At 39.0% G+C, this 26424-nt stretch overlaps 1 protein-coding gene across 11 annotated transcripts in view; it reads right to left on the bottom strand.

Moving 5' to 3' along the window:
• CREB5 (cAMP responsive element binding protein 5) overlaps window positions 1-26424 on the bottom strand; it is a 264451-nt gene that overhangs the window by 199721 nt on the left and 38306 nt on the right. For 5 of the 11 annotated variants that reach the window (XR_013946701.1, XM_080580472.1, XM_080580466.1 and 2 more), the window contains 3 exons: window positions 22226-22297; window positions 19033-19126; window positions 9989-10110 (listed from right to left, as the gene is read on the bottom strand). Coding sequence is in view for 10 of the 11 variants with exons in the window: in XM_080580466.1 (XP_080436592.1) it covers window positions 9989-10110; window positions 19033-19126; window positions 22226-22297 (288 nt within the window). In the remaining variant the exon portion in view is untranslated. The other 6 variants (XM_080580470.1, XM_080580469.1, XM_080580468.1 and 3 more) reach the window with 4 other exon arrangements.

The raw sequence follows: 26424 nt of genomic DNA, 5'->3' as shown, positions 1-26424 counted from the left end.
AAATCATAAGTTTCTCCTGCTACGGTAAAATGGATTAAAGAAAAAAAAAAAGTCATATCTAATGAAAAGGGAAAATACAAGGCTTACATGACCAGGCAATGTGTTTCCCTAAACATTACATTGTACACCTTTACTGAGAGTCAAAGAATCAGTGAAAACTTAAAAAAAAAAAAAAAAAAAGATTTCCAAATAACATCTGGCATAAAATTATTTTGGACAGTGGTCCTTTTCCAGAATTCCAAAGGAAAAAAAAATACTTCTCTGGGATCACAACAATTTTCCTGTCCTCACTGAACACATTTTTCCCTCAAGAAGATTTCTCTTAATAACAGTATGTCACAAATGATCACTAGGCAGGAAAAAAGGGTCAGGACAGGAATAACAAAGACGGAAAGAAAACTGCTGAGAGTTCACCTCTGCTGTTTATTTTGAGGCACACTTAAGATTCGAGTGGGACTACTCTGATTGTATTCAAAGATTTAGTTAGTTAAAGAACATAAACAAAACTAGCAAGGGCCATCAACCAGAGTAAGTTTTCCTGATAATCATAGAATAAGATCAGTTTTGTTTATTCTTTTATATGATAATCTTAACTCCTCTGTATTTTTTAAAAAATAAATTAAACTTTCTTAGGACAAATGGCTTATTTCTGCAGGGCAGCTTTTTAGGCTGCCCATATTTTCTCAGCTTTTTTTTTTTTTTTTTCAGTTGTGCTTTCCTTATCAAGTATTTTGAAGATTTTATACCAATTTTAGGTTAGCATGTTCTGCCTAGCAGCTCGTAAACATTGAAAGGCAAGGCCATAATCCATCTAGGTTTAGGGCATTTTCATAGAAGTGATGCAGAGCTGTGTCAATTTTAATGTCATGCTATAGAGAGTGCATGCAGCTCTCTCCACTTTAGAGGATTAAAAGTGACCTCTCTTACCAAAATCAATAAGGGCAGCTTGCTGTGACTAATAGGTTGTAGAAATTCAAAAGAGACTGTTTGTAACACTGAGTTCATTCTCCCTGTGTCTCTCCCCACCCAGCCCCAGACTCGCTGGCAGGTCTGCACTTTGACACGTACATTCAGATGGCAAACCGATGTCTGTTCTCCTCCCAGGAACCAAACCAAGCCACAAACAATTTACTCACATATTAGGGAAGAAAGCAAACTGATATTTATCTGATCAGACAGGACTTGGAAACTTCTGTAAAGAAACATCTTAGAGAAAACAGAATAAGGAAATAGTGTAAATGTACATTTTTGGTCCCTAGTATGCTTTTTAAAAGTCCCTTATGTATTATTAGGACATCAACTAGTAGCCAGATTCTTCACAGATTTTTTTCTCACTTTTGAGGAAAGGCTTTTTTCCTTCAGATCTTTGCCTAGCTGCAATAGGCTAGAAATTTTACTTCCATTACAGTCCATGGAACTGCCCCAGAGATGTATGAGGTTATAACATCCAACTGTAGCATTTGTTAACTACTATGGCACATGCTCGGTTGTTCTGACTTTTCTCTTCTCCACTATTCCTTTTGTTACTCTGAAGTACTTCAGATTTAACAGTCAGGTTCAGTGGCTTTTAGAAATACAATAATTTCATACAGTACTGGAAAATGGTCCTGCTACAGTGTGCTCACAATTGGTGTAAAGCGAATTTTCAGTTTCTCATTTTGTAACACTGTGGACTACTAGCAACTCAGATCAAGATCTCTTATGGTTAAAATACCCTTACTCTCCTGGATGTCTCTAATTTCCCATTTATTTTGCTTGAGGTACAAATTAAAAAACCTTACCCACAGTTCATAGCATGTGGATTTTCTCCATATAACAATCACGATCATTGTCTTTATGCCAAAAAAACAAGACTTGCCTTGGGGGAGCAAGGGAGAAAAGGGGCTGAAGTGGTGGGAGGAACCCAACTGTAAAGGTTTAGGAGTCCCTACGGAGGTTTATAAATAGACGACTGCCATGTGCAAAATGTGAAAGAAACCCAGTCAGCATAAGAACTTGCTGCTGTTTCAAAATCTTCTATGTCCACTTCACTTAGATAGTAGACAGTTATAAACAGACAATAAATCAAGAAATTATTAGCATCCGAATTTTGGCAAGATAATAAAATGTTTAGGGGTATAATCAGCAAATAATAGGAAAGATCTGCAAGTGAACCCACCAATTAATGATAAATAGAACTTGGCACAGAGTAACTTCGCCAATGTGGATCTCGTTAGATGGCCATGGAACCTGTTCCTGCGGCAGCCCTTGCTGAGGGAGGGAAAGGTGAGGCAACCAAAATGTCAGAGTACCCACCCCCTCACAGCTCTCAGGCTCCAGGATTGTAACCACCTGGGCCAAAATGACAACCTTATGCTGAATGAAGGCCATACCGTGGTTCTCCAGCCTTTAATTGATAGGTTTCCGGTTCTCAGCTTTTGGACCTTTGCTCTGGAATTCCATCTAAACAGAGATGACCAAAATCGTGCAGCTTTGCTTGCTCTGGAGAGTGAGAATTCCTCTCTCCTCTGCTCACCTGTTTTATTAATGATACCTCTTAAAGAGAGAAATGCCCCCAGGCAAGTGATATCAGTTAAACAGATAAATAGTTCATGCACCAGGCAGGGGGAAGGGAAAGGGGAAGAGACTCCGGCTTATTAGACTAGAAACAGACACACCATATTAATACAAAGAATAAGCATATGGTTCTAATAGGCTTTCTTAAAATGATTTATCAGCTGTGATTAAGCCCTCAACCAGCATGTCTATCTTCATAAATAAAGTAAAAGTGCACCTTGCTCTGAAATATATCAGCAGTATCTTATTACCTACCCAACCATATATGCTGCAGTCCACTTAAAATTCAGCTCTGGGGAGCAGAGTTTGTGTTTAATAGCACAGTGCACACTCTAGAGAGATTGCCAAGATTTAGGGGCTTTACCTAAGAGATAGACTTACTGAAAACACTTCTACAAGGAAGGTTTATCCCTTCATCGCGTGCCATCCAGTCCATGCTGCTGAAATCTGAGCAGGTAACAAGAAAGCTGTGCCATTAAAAACACTCATAGGGAGACCAACGCAAAATGCACAACAACTATGCAATGTTGTTGTGAAGGAAATGTCAGAATGAAATCAGGCAGACTTCCTTTTTTGGGGATAGCCAAAATATACAAAACACAACAAAAACCCAAACATTACAGGAGGATGACTCAACTTCTTTGGGACAGAGACAATATAAAGCAGAAGGAAAGTGCACTGTCCTGACTGAGCTGTGCAAGATGATTCATCAGCTGGAATTCAGAAGAACATGGAAGGATTATGGTTAGGGAGGTTTAGCTCAATCAAAACCGTATGCCCTCCAATATTGCCTTTCTGCATGCTATAGTCACTTACTGCTGGAAAAGCATTCAGGTCTTCCCTCAGAGTATGAGAATCTAAATAAATAGATCCATTCAAGCACAGCCCATTGCAACAGAAGAAGGTAAGACAGTCCTGCCTGCCAGCAGAAGATAAGATGTACTGAGCAACAAGCCTAAGTTAAAGCCCATTCCTCTGAATATTTTTTGCAAGGTCATGTTATGAACTCTTGACAGATTTTTTCTGCACAGTTATGCAGAAGCTGTCCCTTCTGTAGCAGTTCAACATGATAACAAAGTGCCTGGAATAAGTGCCTCCACTACAGATATATGCTCAAAACAAGACTCTCAAAGTCAATGAACCAAAGTGCCAACTGCAGAATTCCCATGTAAAATGTAACATATCACCACGTGTCTACCAGGAGAGCTCCGCAAGTTAAGAAAAGCAGTTAAAATACAGCAGGCCTACCCATCTGGAGAGAGGAGGAGAGCATTCTTCCTGTCTTTAGCAACACTGAACAACAGCTGATAAATCTTTAACACACATGGTTTGTGCGATGCCCTGTGCTGAGGCTAAGGAGATATGGAATCAATCCGACGCTCTGCCACAGACTTCCTGTGCAATTTTTAGCACGTCACTTGTGTCCATATCCTTTATGGTAGCTCAGTGATTCACTCCTGCTTTATTTCAGTGAGAGCAAGACACCAAAATGCCTTTGAAGATCTCTATCAATCTTTTGGGGCCACACTGCTAAAGATATTTAAGATCCAAAAGACACAGAAAGCTGCTTGCTTGGCAGAACCGTGGAGGGGAAATATCTCCATGGAAATATCACTCCATGTCTGCAATTTCTTCAGGAGCTTGGTGTCCCACTACAAAGGAGCTCTGGAAACCAACATTCTCTGAAATCTCTTCTTCCTTAGAAAATAAGAGAAAGAATTCCCATTCTCCACAGAAATGTTGCAAAAGTTAATAATTAAGAAAAAAAAAAAGGATTTTATAAACCAGCAGATCAGTAAGTCTATTTAACCTGACAAAATTAGCACACGTGAAAACTCAATACAATCCAAAAGAAAGCTTCTGATACAGAGTGATAGTGTATCTGTACAGTACCTTAATGTGTCACCCAGAAGAAATGATATGAAGATGGTCACATCTGCAGACAAAAAAATGTTATATTTAAAGTATGGGAACTATTATATTTCAATCTTTCAATCTGGGATAATATTTTGGACTTTGAACTTGAGAATTAAGAATGACAGAATTGCTGGCTGGTCAAGGGGAGTGATTGCCCCACTCTATGCTGGTGTGGCCTCACCTTGAGTACTATGTGCAGTTTGGAGCACCACAGTATAAGAAAAACATAAAGCTGTTAAACAGTGTCCAAAGGAGAGCAACAAAGACGGTTAAGGGTCTAGAGAAGATGTATGAGTATTGGCTAAAGTCACTTGGATTGTTCAGCCTGGAGAAGAGCAGGCTGAGGGGAGGCCTCAATGAGGTCTTCAACTTCCTCACAAGGGGAGCAGAGGAGCAGGAGCTGATCTCTGCTCTCTGGGGACAGCAACAGGACCCGAGGGAAAGTCATGGAGCTGCGTCAGGGCAGGTTCAGACTGGATGTTAGGGAAAGGTTCTTCACCGAGAGGGTGGTCAGGCACTGGGACAGATTCCCCAGGGCAGTGGTCATGGCACTGAGCCTGCTAGAGTTCAAGAAGCGTTTGGACAATGCTCTCAGATACACGGTTTGATTTTTTTGGGTGGTCCTTTGAGGTCCCAGAGTTGGACCTGATGATCCTTGTAGGTCCCTTCCAACTTGGATATTCTATGATACTAATTTTGAGCTATCACCTTGACAACAGTTTAAGTGATTGATAAAGTAACAGGTTGAAGCTATTACAACAACAGTACCCTGTCATTTAGCTACTGTATTAACATAAATCAAATCTAGATGTATTTTTCTTCTGCTATAACATACCCACCACATAATCTCAAGAACAAAATAAGAAATCAGAGGGAACTTTGACTTGAAAAAAACTGTGGGCATTCTTACGTGTTTAGATAAATACATGCATGTGCATTAATGATTGCATAATTAAAAATAATTGAAATAAAAAGTATTTAAACATAGGCCTTTGCTTTTTCCTGCTGTACAAAATATCAGTCAATGAGAATCAAAAGTGCTCTGGGAGCAGACTTGAGTTTGTTGGTTTGTATTACTTCATGAGTGAAATACAGCTGTTTCTGAGCACTTGCCTCTGAATTGTGTAGTACCAGCACAATATTCTTCTGTTTCATCTCAACCAGCCCACTGGGGTTTCAGTGTATTTATAAGGGAAGAACAGAGCTAACAGGATTGCTGTAGAGGAAGGGCACACACTCAAAAGTTATACCATTTTACATTGGCACACTGCAGCATTGACACCACCTCCCAACAAGATCATGCTTAGAAGGAAACCAATCTGCAGGTCTCCTATCCTGCATTACTAGAAAAATAGACAGAAAAAAAAATAAATCTTGAAACATGGCTCTGTGCTGCACATTAATCATGTGAACCTATGCAACCACCATATTTGTCTTTTTTTCTTCACTGGACTATTTCATTTTGCTGATGCTTTTCTAGCAGTAAGGTGTCTACGGTGAGACAGTCTATTAGAACTGGAATATTAAGCCGTGTTGAGGACTTGCTGGCTACGAGCTTCCTGTACTGACATTGAACTACCTACATTATAAGCAAGCTCTAGTTGTGAATAGTTGTTTCCCTGCCTCATTTGCATAGTTTACTTATTATCTTGCAACATTGAGTGCTGATTAGAAGATTTCAAAATGGCAGGATAAGCCTGAGGAAATGATGCATCCAAATTCTAACATGAGCAGAATGTGATTTTAAAAATGACTTCATATTGAAAACATTCAACTCACTACTTCTAAGTGTTACTGTATGTAGTATTCTACGTGGTATGCTGAGTGCATTTACATTCTCATTTCATGCAGGGAGGTCAGACAAGAGGCATTTTAATGAATCAGGTCCAATTAGTTCACAAATGAATCCTGACTCTTCCCATCCTTGACAATACTCCACCAGACCCAATCTTAACGCTAAAAACAAGATGTGACAGGAGGGCCTATCCAGTAGCAGCAAAGGTCATGTGTTTGCAAGTAAAATGCATCACAAGAGCTTTGGGTACTTAATGCTCAGAGCAGCGCAAACTTAAAACCTGCAGCTAGCAGGCTAAGGTGCTAGCATTTGCTGCCTTGCTGACTTGGGCTGCAAATTTTGTCTGAGGCAGAGCTGTCAACTTCTGCCTGCCTCAAGCTCTTGAGAGCTTTAATATTTACACTTTGAATGTGGAAAGACAGTATAGGTATGCTTTTATCTATATTAATTTTGGTGGTGAATTTGAGATTATGCTTGTGTCAGGAAGAGTGCCATCAAGAGGATGCAAAAAGCCTCTCTCATATGATTACCAATATGCTTATTTCTGATCTACAGCATCCTTTGCCTTGAGGGAGTGGGCCTTTCTTGAGAAGAGACTTCTTGCTAATATTTGCTGGTATAGACAATGGAGGAGCCAAAACAAACTGACAATCTCATTTCCATTTATAACTTTCCTTTTCTCATTTCAGTTCAGGGCTGGAGATCCTCATCACCACTATTACTTGAGTCTGTTCAGTCCCCAAGAAAAAGGCTAACCCAAGTATAATTCAAGACATGGTCTTTGATGGATGAACTTATAATCTTCATAGATAAGATATATCAAGTATGGGAAGCAGAAAGAGACACTACTCCTACTTTACACATGAGCAACCATGACAGAATGATAGTGATTTGTTCCAGGTTAAACAGCTAGGATAGTAATGTAAGTGCTTTCCCCTCAATACTACCTTTCCAAAAAGGGTACATACAGTGTTCCTAGAACTATGCACTCAGCAAGTCACACCTAATTTGAAATGTCACCAGTCTGCATAACCAGCTTAATCACAACAAATTCTCATGGATTACCTGTGGGTTCCCCCTTCCCAGGAGGGAAAGAGGGAAAGAAGAGGGAAAGAAAAGCTAATTGGACTGTATTCTTTGAGTTTTCAAGTGACGACTCTCAAAGAGGGGGAAAAAAAGTGTTTTTCTATTATAAGATTTCAGTGTCAAGCTGTGTGCTAAGCCACAGTGATATACTAAAATAAACAAAGCTTTCTTTCAGACTCCAAATAAATTAACCTGACCAAAAATATTTTTGGAAGATTCTTCTGAGACATGAGTAAGACTTTCATGCTGCTAGTATTGGTCTCTCAGTGCTGGTAGATCTGTTACAAGAATGCTACTTTGCACTTATTCCAGGTACAGGCTGTTAGAAGTATTTTGTTAGCACTAGTTACAGAGGAGTCCCCTTCTGTTGTGGCCTTTGTTTCTTGCGTTTGTGTAAAGCCCTTCTGGGGCCTGCTTCAGATTCCTATCTTTTAGTCAGTAATGTATGAATGAACATACAGCAGACTAATTGAAAACACAGAACAAACGCTACAGGTTAACTAGCCAGTGTGACTTTATATGTATATAATTTCTCCCTCTTCCCATCATGCTTCCTGGAGATCACTAATGGCAGCTGCAGGGGTTAGTAGAAGGAGGGCAGAATAAGACATCCAGAGGCCACTCAACACCTGGTATTATCAGGTAACTTGATGCCCTTGACTAGGCTTTAATCAGATTGTGCAACTACCCCCTTGTGAACTGAAATGGACTCTGCAACATCAAACCTTGTAATTTATGGCTAGTTGCACAGAAGTACACATCAGTAGATTTCTGCTCATCTCCTACTCCTGAAAGCAAAGCAGAAAGAACCACTTAGGAGTCCTCTTTGCAAATTATCAATACTGAAGACATGGGAAAATACAGAAATGTTCTCCTTAATTTTGGCCAGTTCTCACCCTGGCAGCACACAAGAAGCAAAAGTATTAAAAAATTAAATCTAAAATTAGATACATTTATCTCATTACATCACTGTTTCCCAACATCCATCTTGCATGTAAAGCTGTAAAGGTTGGTCTTGGATTCCACACCCTTGACCAAAACATGGACTGTCATATTTGGACTCTCTTTTTCCTTGCTCAGAATGCTATGTCACAGTCTCTCTCCTCTTCTTCAGTATCTGTCCCAATCTCCCTCTTTATAAGACCCAAATAAACCATTCCTAGACACCCTTCTCATATTTTTTTCCTACATGCTGCCTCTCCCTTTCTGCATTTCAGCAATCAGCCTTACCACTTTTTTCCAAAAAGCCCTCTAGTGCCTTCACTTTGTAGACATCAGAGTACCTCCAAGATCCCAAAATGCTGCTATCTCCAGATTTCACGAGCCGCAGCAGCCACACTCACACATCTCACGTGTATGAGTTTTTAATTGGACAGCAGTCATTAACAAACAAAGCAAAAGACACAATACAGCAGCCATAAGAAACAGCACCTACATGGGAAGCACTTGCAATTGGAAGCACAGGCACTTTGAAAGGCAAAATAATGCTGAGGCAAGCTAAGAAGTGCCCTCTGGCTTTAGCACCATAGCTGCTTTGTGGCCTTCTTTTCTTACTTTTAGCCTATGGTACTGGTTAACGTTCAAGATAGACAAATAGAGCTTACTGTGAGAACTAATCCAAATAAGACAATGTCCAATACTTGGAGAACTCCTGTGGCAGGGGACATATCACATAAGATTTCCCAAGAGCTGCAGAAATGGGAAAGAGGAAAACAGAGGCACAAAAGGGAACACTGCGAAGGGGAGGCATTTTTCAGGTTATTCAGGGGTGGCAAGGAGGAAGAAGGAAGCAATATGCTCCTTTAGGAAGCCCCCCGTGACGTACGTGTTTTAGTTCTCAGAAGCAACCAGAACTTTGGATGCTTACTTGAAAAGCTGAAGTTTCACACATTACCTCTCACTGACATCTATGGTGCATTAAGCTATTTCACAATTCTCTGAAAGTTTTAACAGCTCATTAGGATCCCTCAAAACAGTGTAACAGTCTTTGGCCATGTGAGCTTACTTAACCCCATACAAAGTGGCCTATATAATTCAACCTAAACATAGAGATACTGAGAGTAATGTAATACTAATTGGAAACTGAATACATTATCTACTACGAATTGCAAGTTAAAGTTTGTCCCTTCAACACAAATCCTTGGTGACAAATAAAGACACATGATAAAGCTGGTAAAAATGACAAATAAATCCAGGGATCCACTGTGTTGCAGAGGTAAGAGCAAAACAACTTTTTGAAGTAAATGCCTCCTCATAATCCACATTTCCCTGTACTGTATTTCAGCAAGTTTGCAATCCTCACTTCAAAGGTGATATAATTTTCCCAAGCCTCTCCCTCAAGAGGTGTGTGGTTTTTATTATAGTTTACTTAAAAGCAGAGACTTGGAATCAAACCCTGGCAAACACAGTTACACACTTTTAGAGGTTTAATGCTGTTTGTTTTTTTTTTTTTTTTTGGTGGTGGTGGTGGTGGTTTGGGGTTTCTTTTGTCAACTGTTTCAATAGTTTGAAAGCATGTCACAACTTAGAGTGCCACCTAGTTTCTAACCGAAGGGTTACTACCAGGTAATACAGCTCAATCTGCTTTCAGAGTGTCTTTAAGGGGAGGAAAGGGTTCAGTCTGCTAACACTCACCCTTTTGTTGTTCTCTTCTTCTTGTGCCTTCCTAAACTCGTGCTCTAAGGAGCAATCGATATCATTGAAGAGGCCCACTTCCTCACAGTTCTTCAGAAAGCGCGTTGGTGTAGGAGTTTGATCTGAGAATATGAAAAGAAATGATCACTGATATTTAACATTTAAAAGAAAGAGAAACCGTCTGCCAGAAGAAGAGAGACTCTAGCTAACCTCTTCATGCCATCCCACTCCTACCACATCATCATTAAAAACAAACCACACAGCACTGAAGTTTGACTATGAACTGCAGACAGACAACGCTTGCCAGCAGTGTCTGAAAACAGGCAGCAGTCATCGTTCAACCAGAAAGAAAACAGGCCAGATTTTCACAGAGCATGTAACACAAGTGTATATCCTTAACATGTGCAAATGGTCATTTAACTATGCATAAACCTCCAGGAATAGGCGCATGCAAAACAACACACAGTCTGCATGATAATGCACGTTTCCACCACAGCATGCAGGTAACCGTAGCAGAAGTGCACTAATTAATGTCTTCAGTGCTTGAAACCACCTCCAACATGCACATACTCTGCAACACATGGGGAGTTAGCCATGGTATGATGAAATTCTGCTTCTAATATAATTTTTGAAGGAATGAAAATCTAAAACTTGACCACAAAGAAGCATCCAGGTATGTTTTTATACCTAAAAGTGTTGATAATATATATAAACTACAAGATCTGGAGTAAAATGTTTTTTAATGCATGCCTTCATCTCTAGGAATTATCTCTAGGAATTAATCTCTCAAAAATTTTAGGGAAGGATAAGATTCTCTTTTATGTCACAAGCTGGAGGGACTCAAGGTACAAGGTTTTCGGCCTTCTTTTCAGAAACCTGCAAGACAGATGAGCATAACTGCCCTGTGAACTGTTGCTCCAGTGGTGACCTCAGCTAGTCTTTCTCCAGGAAATGAAAAATCAAGCCTAAACTTGGGAGCCAGCAACTCTTCAAAGACCAGCTCTGTGGCAACTGTATTCATTCTGAGACAAGATCTTCACTACTCCACTTCAGCTTCCTCATCTCCCCCAAAATTACAGTACAGAACCATATTAACAAACCTATATTAACAAAACCTCCTCTTCTATGTTAGTTTCTTATTGTAGTTCAATATGCTTTGTAATACCTGATTTTATGGAAAAATTTGACTGTCTTCAAAAATCATTTTCTGCATAGTCATAGACAACTATCTATTGTTTGAAATTAATTCTTTAAAGAATGAAAACTCTGTCACACTAATCCCAGTTGCCCACACTTGGCCAATTCTGACCTCAGAAGAAAGCTTCACACTTCAGTGAGGTCTGGAAGAAAAAAAAAAGTAGTTTTTTGCACCTAGCTAAGCTTGGTCAAGTTCCAGTACAGGGGGGACACAATGAGCATTACATGATCAGGATAGAAACACAAAGCAAGCAATAAACAAAAGGCAGCACAAAAGGAATGTACACAAGAGAAAATGCAGTTTCCACTTGGAAACCGAGGGGGAGGGATCAGTCTCCTCCCTTACAAAACCAAAGTGGAGCTAACTTCCACCTGTAGAAGGCATGATCCTACAGGTTTGACCTTCTTAAGTAATCTAAGGGATAATACACTGGTTTGCATTTATGTTCCACCAGCAATATATTGATGTAACATTAAAAGCAAGTCCTTAATGTTAAAGTTCTGGTTTATTTCTTTTGGCTTGAGCATTATACTTGTGAGCGTAAAGGAAACAAATCTCGAGTGTTTGGGAATGCACACATATTTATCTATTAGTTTTCACAGCTGACTACTGTATTACCAGAGTCAGAAATACAAGACTTTCCAAGACTCTCACAAAAACTCAGCATAAGGAGCCAAGTCAACGATGTGCTGACGTTGATGGGGACCGAGGGCACTCAGCACTTCACAGGTCCATACCCTAAACAAGGGCTGCCAAACTGATCTCTAGGGTAACCTCACTGAACTCAGTAGATTTTCACCAGAGTTGTCTTTGGACCATGGACTGGAATTTGCACTGGAAATTCAGTGCACTAAAAAGCAGGAGCAAAGGATTTTATTTCCAAAAAGGATTAAATATTACTTTAGCAAACACCACAATGGCTTTGTAGAAAAACAGAAAACTAATCCTTGCCAAGTATGGCATAAAGGGTATGTTAGTATTTGAATGTGAGGCAAATACATGAAACATCTTATTTTTAGAAGTGGTATATCCATATCAAATAAGAAAGGTATCATTTTCTTGACCAAGATGAGAAATTAGGTTTTCATAATAAGCAAGCAGATAGCACCACTTTAACCAAAACCAAAAATCCTAAATTTTCTTCAGAGGGGCATGGGGGGAGGTAGGGGACAGGGTGGACAAGAATACACTAACATAGATGAAGTCTTGTTATTTGTGTTATTTCTCATTAAGGTACACAGCCCATCAAGAAATCAGGCATTACAACAACAGACTACATCAGGTCAGAGGCAACTTGATGGGTAATAAAGCAATTATAAGATAGGTATAACTGAAGTCAGTATGATTGCTCCTTATTTGCTCAGCATCTATTCCATGAATGTAAGACAGAAAAAAAATCTCAGTGAAATAAATCCACTTTAACAGTGAAAACAAACAATTCAGAGGAAATGTACAAAGGCTTCGTACTGCTTTTTCTAGGTGTACCAAAAGTGTATCTTCTGTGCCATAAGCAGACTGAAATAATGAAATGCATTGTGTTACATACATTGAAACACACTGAGCCATGGACAGTCTTTCCAGTTAACTGCTTTGTTATCTAGAGGTATCAAAGCTAGTAGATTAATGACACTATTTACATTACCTACATATCAACACAGTGATCATAAATGACTACATCAATCTCCCCATACAGTTGGTGTAGTTTCTATGATCCAAGAATCTGACCAGCAAGAATTCAGAACAAGATTTTATTACAACAGACAGTCCCCCCTTCCCTCCTCTCCTCCCAGTCAAGGCAGAGAAGAAAAAAAAAAAAAAAACACCCTGAAATGCATCCACAGACCTTCTGGAAGCCAGCTCAGCCAGATGTAAACCAAGAGCTCTTTCTGCCTTGCAATACTTCATCCTTCAACATTCATAGAAACCAGAAGTCCATGAAACCTCTGTGTTTATATGAGAGCAGAACTGATAAAGATCCCAACTTTAAAATGTTGAGACTTTATACATAGTATAGTAATTACACTGCATCCACTTATTCCAGGACTTCAGGGTTACCAAACCCAGTGGACTTTCTTTGCTCCTGAGGCAACTATTTTGCCCCTAGAAAACAAGTTCCCCTTCAGAAGGAGGGAAATTTTTTAGAAGAGATTACTCTCAACATCACAGTTATTTTTTAACCTAAATTAGGCAAGCTCTTATGTTTTAATTGGGAACAATATCACAAATGAGACCCTAGCATAAGTTACACATTCAGGTCTCCTAGAATTAACAAAATATTCCTAATTCTCAGCACTTAAAAATGCATTAATAGTTCCAACAGCTTGTGCCTGACCTCACTGTTCCCTGTTTGGTACAAACAAACCTTTTGTTGCTATCACTAGCGCCCACAACTATTGCAGGCTCACTGAGAACAGGGCTCTGGTTTGTTGTACTTCAGCAAGTGGATGTGCCAGACCCATCTGGACCAAAACTCAGACAGAGTTAGCACCACTCTCAGCATTCCTGCTGAGGACATGAGTTACTGTAGGAAACTGTCCTGCATGCACACTGTTAACCATGCAGCCCAGGACTTCAGTGACCCAAGCTGCATTTTGAACTGGGCAGTCTGGGACTTGGCTCAGTTTGAGTTAAGTGTAGGTATCTGGCTGTTTGTTATGTTGACCAGCCATCCCAATCCAGTCCTACTGTTCAACAAATAAAGATCTTTCCATCTCAAGCTGCCACCAGCGCTAGTTTCCTGTGCTTTCAGGCATCTCCCTCTAGCTAACCTGTTCCATCTGACAATTAAGAAGTTATTTCTATCTGACTTTTACCATTAGGTTGAACACAGAACCCACCAAGTTTCAGACTGGGCAGTAAGTATTTTGTTCAGCCTGTTACTTAGATGAATAATCTGACTCTCTAATTACATAGTCATAGCCAGAAAGGCTGCAAGAAACATTAAGTTCAAATAAACCTCAAAAATGTAAATGGACAACATAAAAGCCCCAGAGCAAGATCAGAAGGTATAATCTTGTGCAGATCCCAACTCAACCTATCGTATATTAAAGGAGGAAAGTCAGCAATCAGATTTTGAGTGGAACCTGATACACAGAATATATTTTGGCTGGCAACTATTTTGAAAATCCGTCCTCAGCATCTGAAGTGATGCATCTTGCTTCTCCAGACATATTGAAAATGTGCTGTAAGGCTATGGGAAATTTGAAGTCCTCAATAAAGAAAAAGATTCCGTTAGATATTCACTATGCTTGGCTGTTCGTTTCTTTTTTCTTATCTTTTTTTAATTACAGAAATAGCCTCTGAAAGGACACTAAGTCTCAATATACTGCTTTCAAACCAACAGCCTTACTAAGTACAATACCATCAAGTGCAACATTAGCTTGTTGTATAGAGAGTTTATATGAATCATCCTCAATCCATTCTGTAAAACTACCTCAGATCCCAAAATTTCATCCTTCAAAGCATGAATGAAAACTTTAAAAGATGATACCAGTTAAGAAAAAAAAGAACAAAAAAAAACCAAACACTTCCATATTCTTAGAGTTTGTATTGACCATTAAACTACTGCAAATATTATTCATCCTTAATAAAAGCTATCTAACAGCACAGCTCCAAAGCGTAACTTGATTCTTCATCTTTAAAATGTTTAGTCTGACGTGCAGTAATAACAGCCATTTGGCTTGTTCAGCTGTGGGCTCTGTTGAAGTTATATACTTACCCATGTTATACTTTCCGGCAATGATAACAAAGTCAGAGTAACAGGACTAGGACTGAAATTTGAAGGGCTGCCCATCAAACAGCCACAAGAGAAGAGGAATGTCTTGAGAAAGTCAAGAAAGTTTCTTCATTGATTCAGCAGGATACCACCCAAGCGTACCAAGAAGCTCAAGGTAATGAGACCTCAGGTAGGTGACAGAAGAGTAGAGAAGAAAGAATTGCACCCAGGTGCACCTAGCGGAACTGCTCTCACAAAGGGGCTCACAACTGTGTGCTCCCAAGAGCTTTACTTCCAAAAGACTCACTGCCTAAACTACTGATTGGGCTTTCTCTGAGGGTATACATACTGGGTGCAACACATCTTCAATCTCTTTTGGTTGCTCGGAAATTGCTCGCTCAAATTTTAGAAGAAAAGAGTGCAATTGACACTTCATTATTTGGTAAAGCAAAAGACACAAAAGGGAAAAAGAAATCAAAAACTATTTTCCTTATATCCAATCATTTTGAACTCTACAAAATTTTTGTCTAGATAAACCTCCCTGTACAAGTCACAACAAGAAAGAAAATGAGTCAACCAAGGATGACATAAGTCACCTCACTGACACAGGTGGTACCTGGAAAAGTAGTGCATTTGCACATTTGCAGATACTCTTTTACATCTGAAGACTTTCTGTCTCTACAGTGCGTTTTGCAACAAAAATAAATAAATAAATAAATTAAAATAAAATAAAATAAATTAGAGGATAGGATTTCAGTAAGTATAATGAGGAAGAAACAAGGGTTCCATACAAATAATCCTAGTCTCCTCTTCATCTGCTTTCAGCAGTTTTGGAAGGGCACTTTTTTTCCCCCCCTCAAAGATGGTAAGGTTTCACTCCTTCCCTTCTCAATCTAATATGTAAGGAATCTCGGTGTCCCCCCCTCCCAAAGTTCAGTTCCATACAGCTTTTAGTACTTACCTGGAGGGAACAATCTGTCCCACAGACTTTAATATTTCAGTGTTGTGAAAACAACAACAAAAAGCTTTGACGTGCTTAACAAACTACTGAGTTTCAAAGCAATGTAATGTTCAGTTAGAACATTACAACAGCAGAAATGACATTTATTTCAGTCAACATAACTATAAAGTTTCCTACAAGGATGACTAACTCACAAAAGTTTCACAAGCTATTCTGTGTTAACTTGAATGGCTCTCCTTTGGCTAAAAAAGCTGGAAGTGGAAATTGTCAATGACTCTCTCCCCATACTCACAACAAGGCTTTAAAACAAAAATTAAATACACACACAAAAAGGAACAAATAATATTACTAACCTTTTTCTGTCTTTTTAAATGAACATCAATTTATTCAACAAGACACACACTTACATTTTAATGAAATGACTCTTGTGGACTTTCATCAGAGAACATAAACCTGTATAGTGAATGTACCTGAAGCTTCTGAATTAGTTCAAGATTTGCCAGATACAATAGAACTCTTTCTTCAGTCAGCATCAAAAAATTGAAGTAAATATAGTGGAGCTAGGTGATAACAAGGAAAGCTCTTGGCCAGACTTACCATATTAATCAGCATAACACCAATAATTTCAGCTGGGTCATAGAACCTTGTTTATTAAATAGTAAACCCAGCTACATAACAACATATACCTTTATATATAGCACATAATTTTACCTCCCACTGGCAAATTGATATTTCAGATCTCATCACAGATTTCACATGAAAAACATGTTCCTACTTCCTGAATCGTATTTTGGTCAGTTTCTAAGATGTTATATTGGTACAAGACCCAAACCCCATCAATTTTAGAGTCTACCTCCAATAATCATTCATATAAGATGTGCTTAGCGCATACTAAATATTACTGATGTTATATTGACCCCAGACTGGGGCTTAGTTATGTCTTAAAACATAGAAGATAATACTAATGGCTACCTGAAAACATATGGCCCATTATTTTGCACACACTACTTACAAGTTTTTCACTTTCTTTTTGGAATAACAAGTGGATTCAAACACAAAACGACACATTAAAAGATAGTACACAACATACTGGAAAAAAACAGAGAGACTGACTTCTTGACAGCTTAAAAAAAAAAAAAGAAAAACAACACCACTCAGTAACATTGCACCTGGCTTATTATAGGGCAATTGCTGCTGCAATTCTTTGAAACTACTGATGACAGAAATAATTAAAAAAAAAAATCAAATGAGCAAAAATGAAAAAAAAAAACAAGAAGGAAGACATGAAGACAAATGTCTAAGAAAAAAAGTCTGTCTCTTTTTCCCATATATCAATATTTTTTCATTACAAAATCTAAGAATAAAGCATCTTAAACTTTAAGGTATTTAGATTTCCCCAGGGTTTAGCTGGGTAATGAAACAACAATTTTTCAGTGTCTCCCTTCAGTGAGGGGAAGATCTATGATGCTTCCAAACTAAGGACTGCAAAATGACAAACACATCCACCAAATGAACATAAAAACAAACAACATACACTACAGCACGAGGTTGCCAGGCCATTTTGCTCAGACATGCTTGCCATAGTCTTTGAGAACATGTACAGCTTTTCACTCTCATTATTACAGAGGGTATTCATACACAAAGTGCAAATAATACATCCATCAGAAACAATTTGTAACCCTATTGGACACAAAAATCTGCCCTTCTACATACTTAGCTGGCTATCTGCAGGTCTAGGGGCCCTACTACCAGTGGCAGTGGTGGAAGCCCGTCCTTTTTGCCTCAAAAAGCAATCCATCAGAAGGAATGGGACAGCTGTATCATAGAAATTACCAAACATAAATGGAGCTAATCTACTCAGGGGACCCTCGATGATCAAATATACTCCTTAGAAACTGCCCTAGAGCCAAACTCTTGCCAAACAGAAAGTTCTAACAAAACTGAGCACTTTTGCAGGGTGAACATGTTCACAGCACAGATGTCTTCAAGCAGTTTCACTGCCAGAGGTAACTGCCAAGTGCAAGAGCAGCACTTTTTCATTTGTGCTTGCAAACACAGGATTCTGTGGGCATAGCCAGCACACACACACTTTAAAAGCCCTACTCTTCAATGTACTGCATATTGGTTCTTACTAATCTTAGTCCACTATGGCACCTGCAAGAGTAATAAGAGAAGAAATTCTATTTGGGATGAGGTCTGCCTGACTTTTCACTGGTACATAAAGTTCCAAAAGAAAAGACCAACAGAACAAAAGCCAAATCAAATATTTGCAAGGAATTGCTACTGAACTGTGTTTTCCATAAAAATGGAAGTGGTTAATACATAAGTGTTAGCCTGTTGGAGAACCTCTTAACCATGATATGTGTGCACCTAAAATGGCCAGAGGTGGAAGAATTTTTGCTGAATAGGAGAGGAGAGAAATGGTAAGATTAGGGTTAGTTTGACCTTACCCAGCAGTTGCTGAATGCCAGCAAGCCACCAATGTGTTGTTACTCCAACAAGAGTATGAGAAAACCACATAAACTAAAGGCTGCAATTGCACATAAGGATAGTTCTGTATCCAATATCTTCTGCGTGTGATTTCGGAGCACGGGGAGCGGAGATGCAGAGGGGAGTGTGGAGAGAAATGGTTAATTCTAGGGAGAAAGAGTACTGGATATTACCCACTGGTAAAGGTTTACCTTTCTTCAACTGGAGGATTTACAGCTATTTAGAGTGGCCAGACCTTTACGAAGGTGGCTCACATAAAGGTGGCCTGTTACAGCTGCTGAAGTGAGCCTGTCAAACTTAAAATAGTGAGTCTTACAAGAATGGTACAAAGGCACTTCATTAACACGCTCACTGCTGGGCTCCCAGGTGACATGCGCTTAAGTGCCTGTATTTCACTTGCATGTTGACAAGGGAGTCAGTGATAGAGCTGCCAGCATGGCTGAGGTTCAACAATTTCCTTCCCTCTCATGCCAAACCTGTGGGAAGGCATAAGAATGGCAGCTGTCTTTTTGTCCAAAGGTATACATTCTAGCTTATTCCACCTCTACTTGTTATTTAAGTGGAGCTGGGTTTTTTTGAAACCAATCTTGGAGGTATTTTGCCAGTAGCTTTCCAGTAGGAGTCATGCTTTCAACATCATCTGAATAGTTATCTTGACTCTTGAATTTGTGTCTTCTTACCTGATAACATATTATCTGTTTTTATTGAAGGAAACTTCAAAGTCATTTCATGTTTGTGCCTGTGAATCATCAGATGATCCTCTGTTGGAAAACGCTGTCAGGCAAACACAGAGAGAGAGGAAGGGAAAAAAAAAAAAAAGAAAAAAAAGAATTTAATTCTCTAATAAACTTTTGGCATTAGACAGAATTTCAAAAATGAGAGAGAGAGAGAAAGAAATGTATCCTGCCAGAAATGTGTCCAAATGGCACAGGAACAGCAAGTGAATATGAGTAACAAATATCTGTACTTAGAAATGTATTTGCTGCAGAAAGGGATCATGTATTTGCTTTAAAAAGTTGCAAGACCAAGTTTTGGTTTCTAAGGGTCACGGACACATTCTTCATTACCACCAGCTCACAGGTCACCACGTGTCTGAGGAACTGTGATAACTGCTATTGTGTATACTCTTAGCCCACGGCAAATGCAAAGTAATACAGCATATCTTAAATCACTTCACTGGATTTTTCTGCTTTTGAGTATTTCTGCAACCTCTATCTGCTGAACAACAATAAAAATAATCAAAGAAGCCAGCCTTCGCCTACCCAAAAGTATTCATGAAAAATTCATCTTTATTTGTGGAAAACTGGTATGTTCACTTGATTAAAACTGCCAGTGCAATGGTGCTCAGTAGCTAACAACTGTTTACAATCTTTTACAATACTAAATTAACTTCCTTCCCTTTGTCAAGCACAGAAGATGGAGTCCTGCTTTGGAGGAAACTAACAGGTGTGCTAAAAGTTTTTGTTTGTTTTTGTTTTTTACAATCTGATAACATAATTTTACAACAAATAGCTTCTTTAAAACAAGACAAAGAAGAGACAGGCTTGAAAAAACTCTGAAACATTTGAATACCTGTGCTCTAAGAGCGAAATTGTTTTCTTCACCAGAAGGCGCATATACAGACCTTTGTTACAAACTACTGTAGTAGTTTTAACAGGGTTATTTCAGGACTAGCAAAGGCCAAGAGATGTTTACCATGGCTTGGGGAAAAATAAATATTAAAATCATTTTTTTAAGCAACAGGTACAATAGGACAAAACTGTCAAAAACTGGCAATGACAGAGTTAAAGCGACATAAGGCTTTCAACACAGCATATTCTTGGCTAAGTGACTTTGATTGTGGCTATGTTATAAATAGCTGCAGTAGGTTACACCTTCTAAGACTTTCTCTAAGCCCATAGACAAAGCAGCATAAATAATGGGAATGAGTTTTCTGGAAATAAATAAATAAATAAATAAATGTATCCCCAAGAACTTTTCCTCACTGTCAAATCCTGGTTCATTGCTTACTCATCTGGAAGAAATGCAGCACTAGAAATTTAAGTTAAGAACAAATGGAATTTGTGAAAGACCTCGCTCAATGGGATTGTGAGACAGAAAACATGTTTCTTCTCATGGAAATGGATTTTCCTTCATGAAACGCCATACTTTGTCTTCAGGGTGAAATCAGCCAGGCTTAAAGAGGGCCTTGTGCAACTGAGGAGAAGCTGTTCCTTCAGTTCAAGCTTCTGTGTGTTTTTTTGTAAATTACTTTCTTCCTTATGCAGAATACCAACATCCTTAGCCTCAAACACACATCTGCACTGGCTGATGGACAAGCAAGTCCCCAGGCAGCTGAGGTGGATTCCTGTCAATTCCTCTTTTATAATAAAAAGAGATCACATTTTGGAGTGAGAAATTAAATGCTTTTTATAATGAAGTCACATCTACACTTATCACTTTCCCAAACTGTAACTGTATGCAACAAAGTAAGATCTCTGAGCACCTAAGTGAGCTTTTTTGGGTCAGCTTCCCTCCACTGAGTGAAAACACTGAAGTCCTCTGATGTGAGTGGAAGTTTGTTCTAGAATTTAATAAAACTTAAACAAACTTTGACTATAAGACTCAGATGTTTTTATACTACCTCTGTGACAGAGTAGTCCAGTGAGGGTTTTAACTCTGCCTGTGGAGATCTGGAGGCACAAGTCCTTGGTCAGAGAGGCGATCAGAAAGATGCACTCCAGCGTCTATAGAAAGGCTCCCACTTAGTAAAACGGCAAAGCTGCTCATGGCCTTTTGTTAACAGGATCTCAGAATTCTCCTTTTTCTTATTTCAGTTCCTAACAAAACCAACATCTACACTCTTGTGATAATCACACGATACTTTGTTCCCCGTCATTCCACCATGGGAACATAAAGGTTTGTAAAAATATGAGCCAGTTGAAAACTTTCAACACAGAGGGAAATATTATCCTCATTAAGAGATGGGGAATCTGAGAAATGGGTAAGCTAAATCACTTAAAACAGATGCATACAGGAAGCCTGTGGCAAAAGCCCCAGAGATGTCCTTGCCTGAAGATTTTACTTGCAAACGCTTGTCACTAAACCAAATCAGGGTGGGAGGTGTCCCACACAGAACTTCCCTCACCACTACATGGGAAGAGATCATAGTATTTTTTTTTATTTTTAGAAGAAACACATAAGTCCCAATCAAAAATCTCAGCATGTAAAATACTTGTCACTTCAGGCTTTTTAAACTTCATTTTTTTTTCAATATAAAACTTCACATTACAGGTCAGATCATACCCTCAGAGGCATGTGGTGGATTGCCAGTCAACAGGAACCTCCAACAGGAGCAGAATTTATCTATAGGCTGCATTTTCAATGGAGAATATTTAGTAGAGATCTCTCTCAAAGATTTTGTGTTTTTTGTTATTTGTGTTTTTTTTTTAATAGCTAATAAGGTGGCATTTATTTACATATTAAAAATCATCAGGAGATTTTCTGTATCTATTGAGAAATGTAATACATTACTTTGTATATATGAGCAAAAAAAAGACAAATGCATCTTGCCTCGTGTGTCCTCTCTTACTAGCTCCTAAGGAATTTGCAATACTTGATTTGAAATATTAGGATTAGGGATGAGGAAGAAGCAGCCTGAGAAGCACTTCTACCAACTCACTGTTGAATGGCTGTTGTGTTTGCTTTAAATATTTTGTAGTAATATCTTGTAGGGCAAGGAGGGAATTGGGGGGTGGGAAAGGACTTAAAGAAATAACAAAAAAAACAACCCACCCACATTATTATTAGACATGTGTTAATATATCAGGAGGCATTATACAAGCCAGAGCTAGTGCTGAGGACTCAATTAATATCACCGCTGACTCCACTCACCTGTGAGCAGCCTGGGGCACTGCAGACAAAAGGCCTCTCCTGCTCCAAGTTCATCTTTGATTCCTCATAAATCTACATGTTAAAAGGGGGAGGGGGAAAGAAAGGGAACCTATGAATATACACATTCTAAACTTCACACGCACATGCAACATGCAGTCTTCACGGTTTTTACTTTTATTTCAAACTCCCAAAACAGACCAGGGCAAAGTTTCATCCTCAAAGTACTAAATTTGCTAATATTCAGCAGGCTCCCTACAGTTTAAGCTCTTATTACTCCTTCCTGAGTACATATTTACTCTGAAGGAAGAAAAAACCCCATTAGGCTTTCACAGCAGAAATCCTGCCTCAGAAAAAAAGCATATGTTCAGTGTTGTTATTAGATAAGACCGTGTCTGTTCAGAAATATTTTGAATTAAGGGTTTTTACCTCTTTTTCTTTGGTTCCCGCTGAACCACATTAAAACCAGACGTCTGGGTTATTTCTGAGAAAGAGCCCACTTTTTGAAGTTCTTCAGCCTTATTGTTCAATATTAACAACTTAAATACATTACATACAGGCTCTGTATATGTACCATACGAATCTGCATCAACAGCCTTTAAAAGACCAACTGGATCCTAAGGAGCTTGACAAGTTTTGCCTAAAACTGCAGCTTCCTCATAGCAGTTACAGCCCTGTAATTTTGCCCTAAAGCCAGGGGGAGAGCTCCTGGGTCTTGAATAAACATAGCAAGAGGAAAGCATTTGCCCTCAGACTGCAGCAACGCAGCTGATTTGGGTCAATATTACTGCAGTGTCCCTGAGCAGCATGAACAAAAATCATTTGTTAGTAACCGCCTGGGACTTAAATAAGTCACTTATTTCTCAGTCTTTTGAGCCTGTTGCTACAATTGGCATTACAATTTGGAAAATAATAGGTGACCCACCTTAAAGCACGATGTATGACATTACAGTTTTAATCCCTTAAAATTCAGTCTGACCACAACCCCACTTAGACAAATATCTGAGAAGTATTTGTGTGAATCTTTCATGAACAAAAACAAATGTCCTGGTGGAGAAGAATTTAATTCTGAAGCTACAAAAATTTGAAGGACAAGTGCTGAAATCACTCCACTCTGCTATTTTTTTAAACCTAATCTGAACATCTAATTTTTTAAAACCACAGTTTGTCACTTCCAGTTATCAGGAATGTCTTTACCATGCTTACTTTTGTTGTTAGATATGCTTTTTTTTCTGACAGTTGCCACCATCCCCTGCAAGCATCCCCCCATTAACCTGAACATCAGCCCAGACTTGTACTTACAGAAATTATTTTCAGTAATGTACGTTTTCCAAAGAAACAAAACTGTTGGGTGATAACTTTTCTTTTTCCTTTTAATTATAACTTATTCTAGTGGATAGCATTAGACTGAGAGTAAACTTCCTACTTATGACCAGGCAAAGAAAAGAAAGGCAGCAGAACATCCTTTGCCATCTCCACCGACTCCCAGTAAAGAATCCCCTCCGATTTTTATTTCACTTTTAACCTCCCCAACGACTCTGCCCCTAAAGGTGCTTGCTAATTAGTACTATCTGATGTTCTTGGTATAGACACCTGTACTAAAATCCGGCTGAGACAGGCAACTCATTGCACCAAATACAATCAGGTGTCAAGAAAGACCCTAGCTCAGCTATTTAGCTGCACAAGGCAAGAACTGAAATAACTACAATTGTACCTAATTTACTCCCTTAAGATTATTCATATCCTGTTTTGATTTAACTTACATCTATGTTAAACTGAAATAGAACACTCATAATCAGAAATGAAAGAGCATGTTTACATCAAGGCTTATACTAAAATAACTAAAGGTGTTAAATTCCTTCTAATTTCAGTTATTTCAGTTCCAGTCTGTGCATAGACAGGCTCTTCAGAGGTGAAGTAATAAAAATTCTCAGAATTAATGCTATTCTGCTTGAGAGAAATAACCAGCGGGGAGATAACTGACTAAACAAACAAACCCCCACAAAAACAAAAACAAAACGTCCAGCTAGTTTGATTTTTAAATCCACCTCTATTTATGGTATGTGACCCTGGGATGTTGCCTTTCCTAAAGACCTCTTCACAGAATAAAAAGAGAAAAAAAAAGACTTTATCTGAGATCTCAATTACCCCTGCAACTGAAGCACTGCCAAATGTTTATGTTACCTCTTCCTCCCCTCCTTGGGGGACAGTGACAACTGCGTTTTCAATAGCAGAACAATGGATGATACTCAGTTAAAGAAAACAGAGGGCAACAATTCTGGTCCCAAGCGTCCAAGTGAATTTTAAAACGTTGCCATGAATTACTTGGATCTTGTTTCCTACTTGAGTACTGAAAATCTAAGACTTCTCTCCCCTCCCTAAGCATCGAGATTTAGTCCCAAAGTCCATAGGTATGTGCTTTGATAACGATTTAATAATTATCAGGGTTATCTACGTAGATAGTGTGAAATGAGCACCAAAATAATATGCTCAGTGTAGCATCCTGACCATGAGGATTGACTCCAGGAAAATGTGGACTTGGATTTTATTCTCAGTACTTCAAAAAGGTGTCAGATCCAACATCCAGTCATTTACCACAAACGTACAAGCAGCGGCTGGTTCCCATGAAAATCACCCTTTGCAGATGATTTTCAGAGGCTAAACTTAAAGAAAATGAAAGAAAGTAATAATCTGGAATGGCTACATCATTTGTGCCCTCCAGGATACTGCCTAGCATGACTTGACCCATAAAACAAGTTACCAGATAGTACAATGCCCTCAAGTCAAACTGCACTAAGCACAGTTTGTGTTTACATGTAACACTATCACTGCAGTTGTGACTGTAGTGGTGTTGATCTCTTAGGAGAGTAAATGAGTGAAAGCTTTTTGAAAGGGTGTATGACTATCCTACGGCAGTAACTCAAGGTTTATGCCTGAATGTTGACCAGAAATAAGCAGCTGAAAATCCAGACTATGAGCATGAACCTCCTGCATCACCCCTCCCAACTGAACCCTACAAGAGCTGCGGGTGAACGCAGGCAACAGGGGATCTAACCCCAGGTTTGTAACCAGAGGATGGGAGTTCACAGCAGCAGAGTTTTTTTTTGGTTATGCACAGCACAACTTGCACAGCATCCTTTTCAAGATGCAGTTGAGCATCTCCCATCCTGCAGTTCAGACTAAAGCCAGGCATACACTGTCCCTGGCACCCAGACCTCTTCACGCACCTCGTTTCTGTTGCAGGGCCACACAACCCAGGTCTCCTTTTTCACGGTGCTCGCAGGTGGTTCAGCATGCACGAAGGAAATAACGCAACCAATGGCAACATTTCTACTTCACCTAATAAAAATAAATCACAGCAACCTTTCCATCTAAATTAAGGTGCTTATTAACCTTCAGGGTCTTAAATATTCAAGTTACACTCATGCACCTTCCATGGTGCTACATGACTGCCAAAATTAATGCACACAAAGAATATCGGGTAAACTTACGATGACTGAAAAGTTTAAGGATTGCTTGGCCTTGTTTTTTTTACTTCTTTTTATCAATAACTCAATTTGCTGCAACTTCATGGCCTCTTCAAAGCAACATACAAGAACTATAAATATAAGTGAGCACTTATGTTGATATGTCAGCATTAGTTCTGATATTATTAACAATAGGCATGAATGCATTATGCAGCAGAAGAAGGGGTTGAATTTTAATAGAGATGTTAACAACATCTGTCAGCATTTATTGCCCTATTGTGACCACGTAAAGAGCCTTACTGGCAGAATATGTAAGTGAGGAAATCTGCTACGCTGTTGTAGCCTGCCACTCTTCTGAAATATCACCCTGCTTAGGAGCAGCTAAGGTATTCCAGTTAGAAAAATAAATAAACAAAAATATAAAAGAAACAGAGAAAGATTTCTCCAAGTCATGTCACATGGAAAAGAAACAAGTAAGCTCTGCAGCAAGCCAAGATATTCTTCCATTTCTTGATTTCTGTATAAGATGCTACTAAATATTTTTATTAGAATTAATAAAACTGAAGCCCGCAGTGAGGAATACGAGAACATAACAAAGAAATAAAAAAGCAAACAGAAGAAACAAAAACACCCTCAGAACACAGCAACAAGCTACATCCCCTCTCAGCAGCATCCAGGGGGAAGCACCCCATGCTCCTCAAGGAGATTTTTCAGAGCCCCATGATTGTCCCTTCT

This window comes from Anser brachyrhynchus (genome assembly GCF_964034855.1).
Source record: "Anser brachyrhynchus genome assembly, chromosome: 2".
NCBI classification, from domain to species: Eukaryota; Metazoa; Chordata; class Aves; order Anseriformes; family Anatidae; genus Anser; species Anser brachyrhynchus.
The sequence above is the reverse complement of the archived record's forward strand: the minus strand, read 5'-3'. Positions and strand labels throughout refer to the sequence as shown.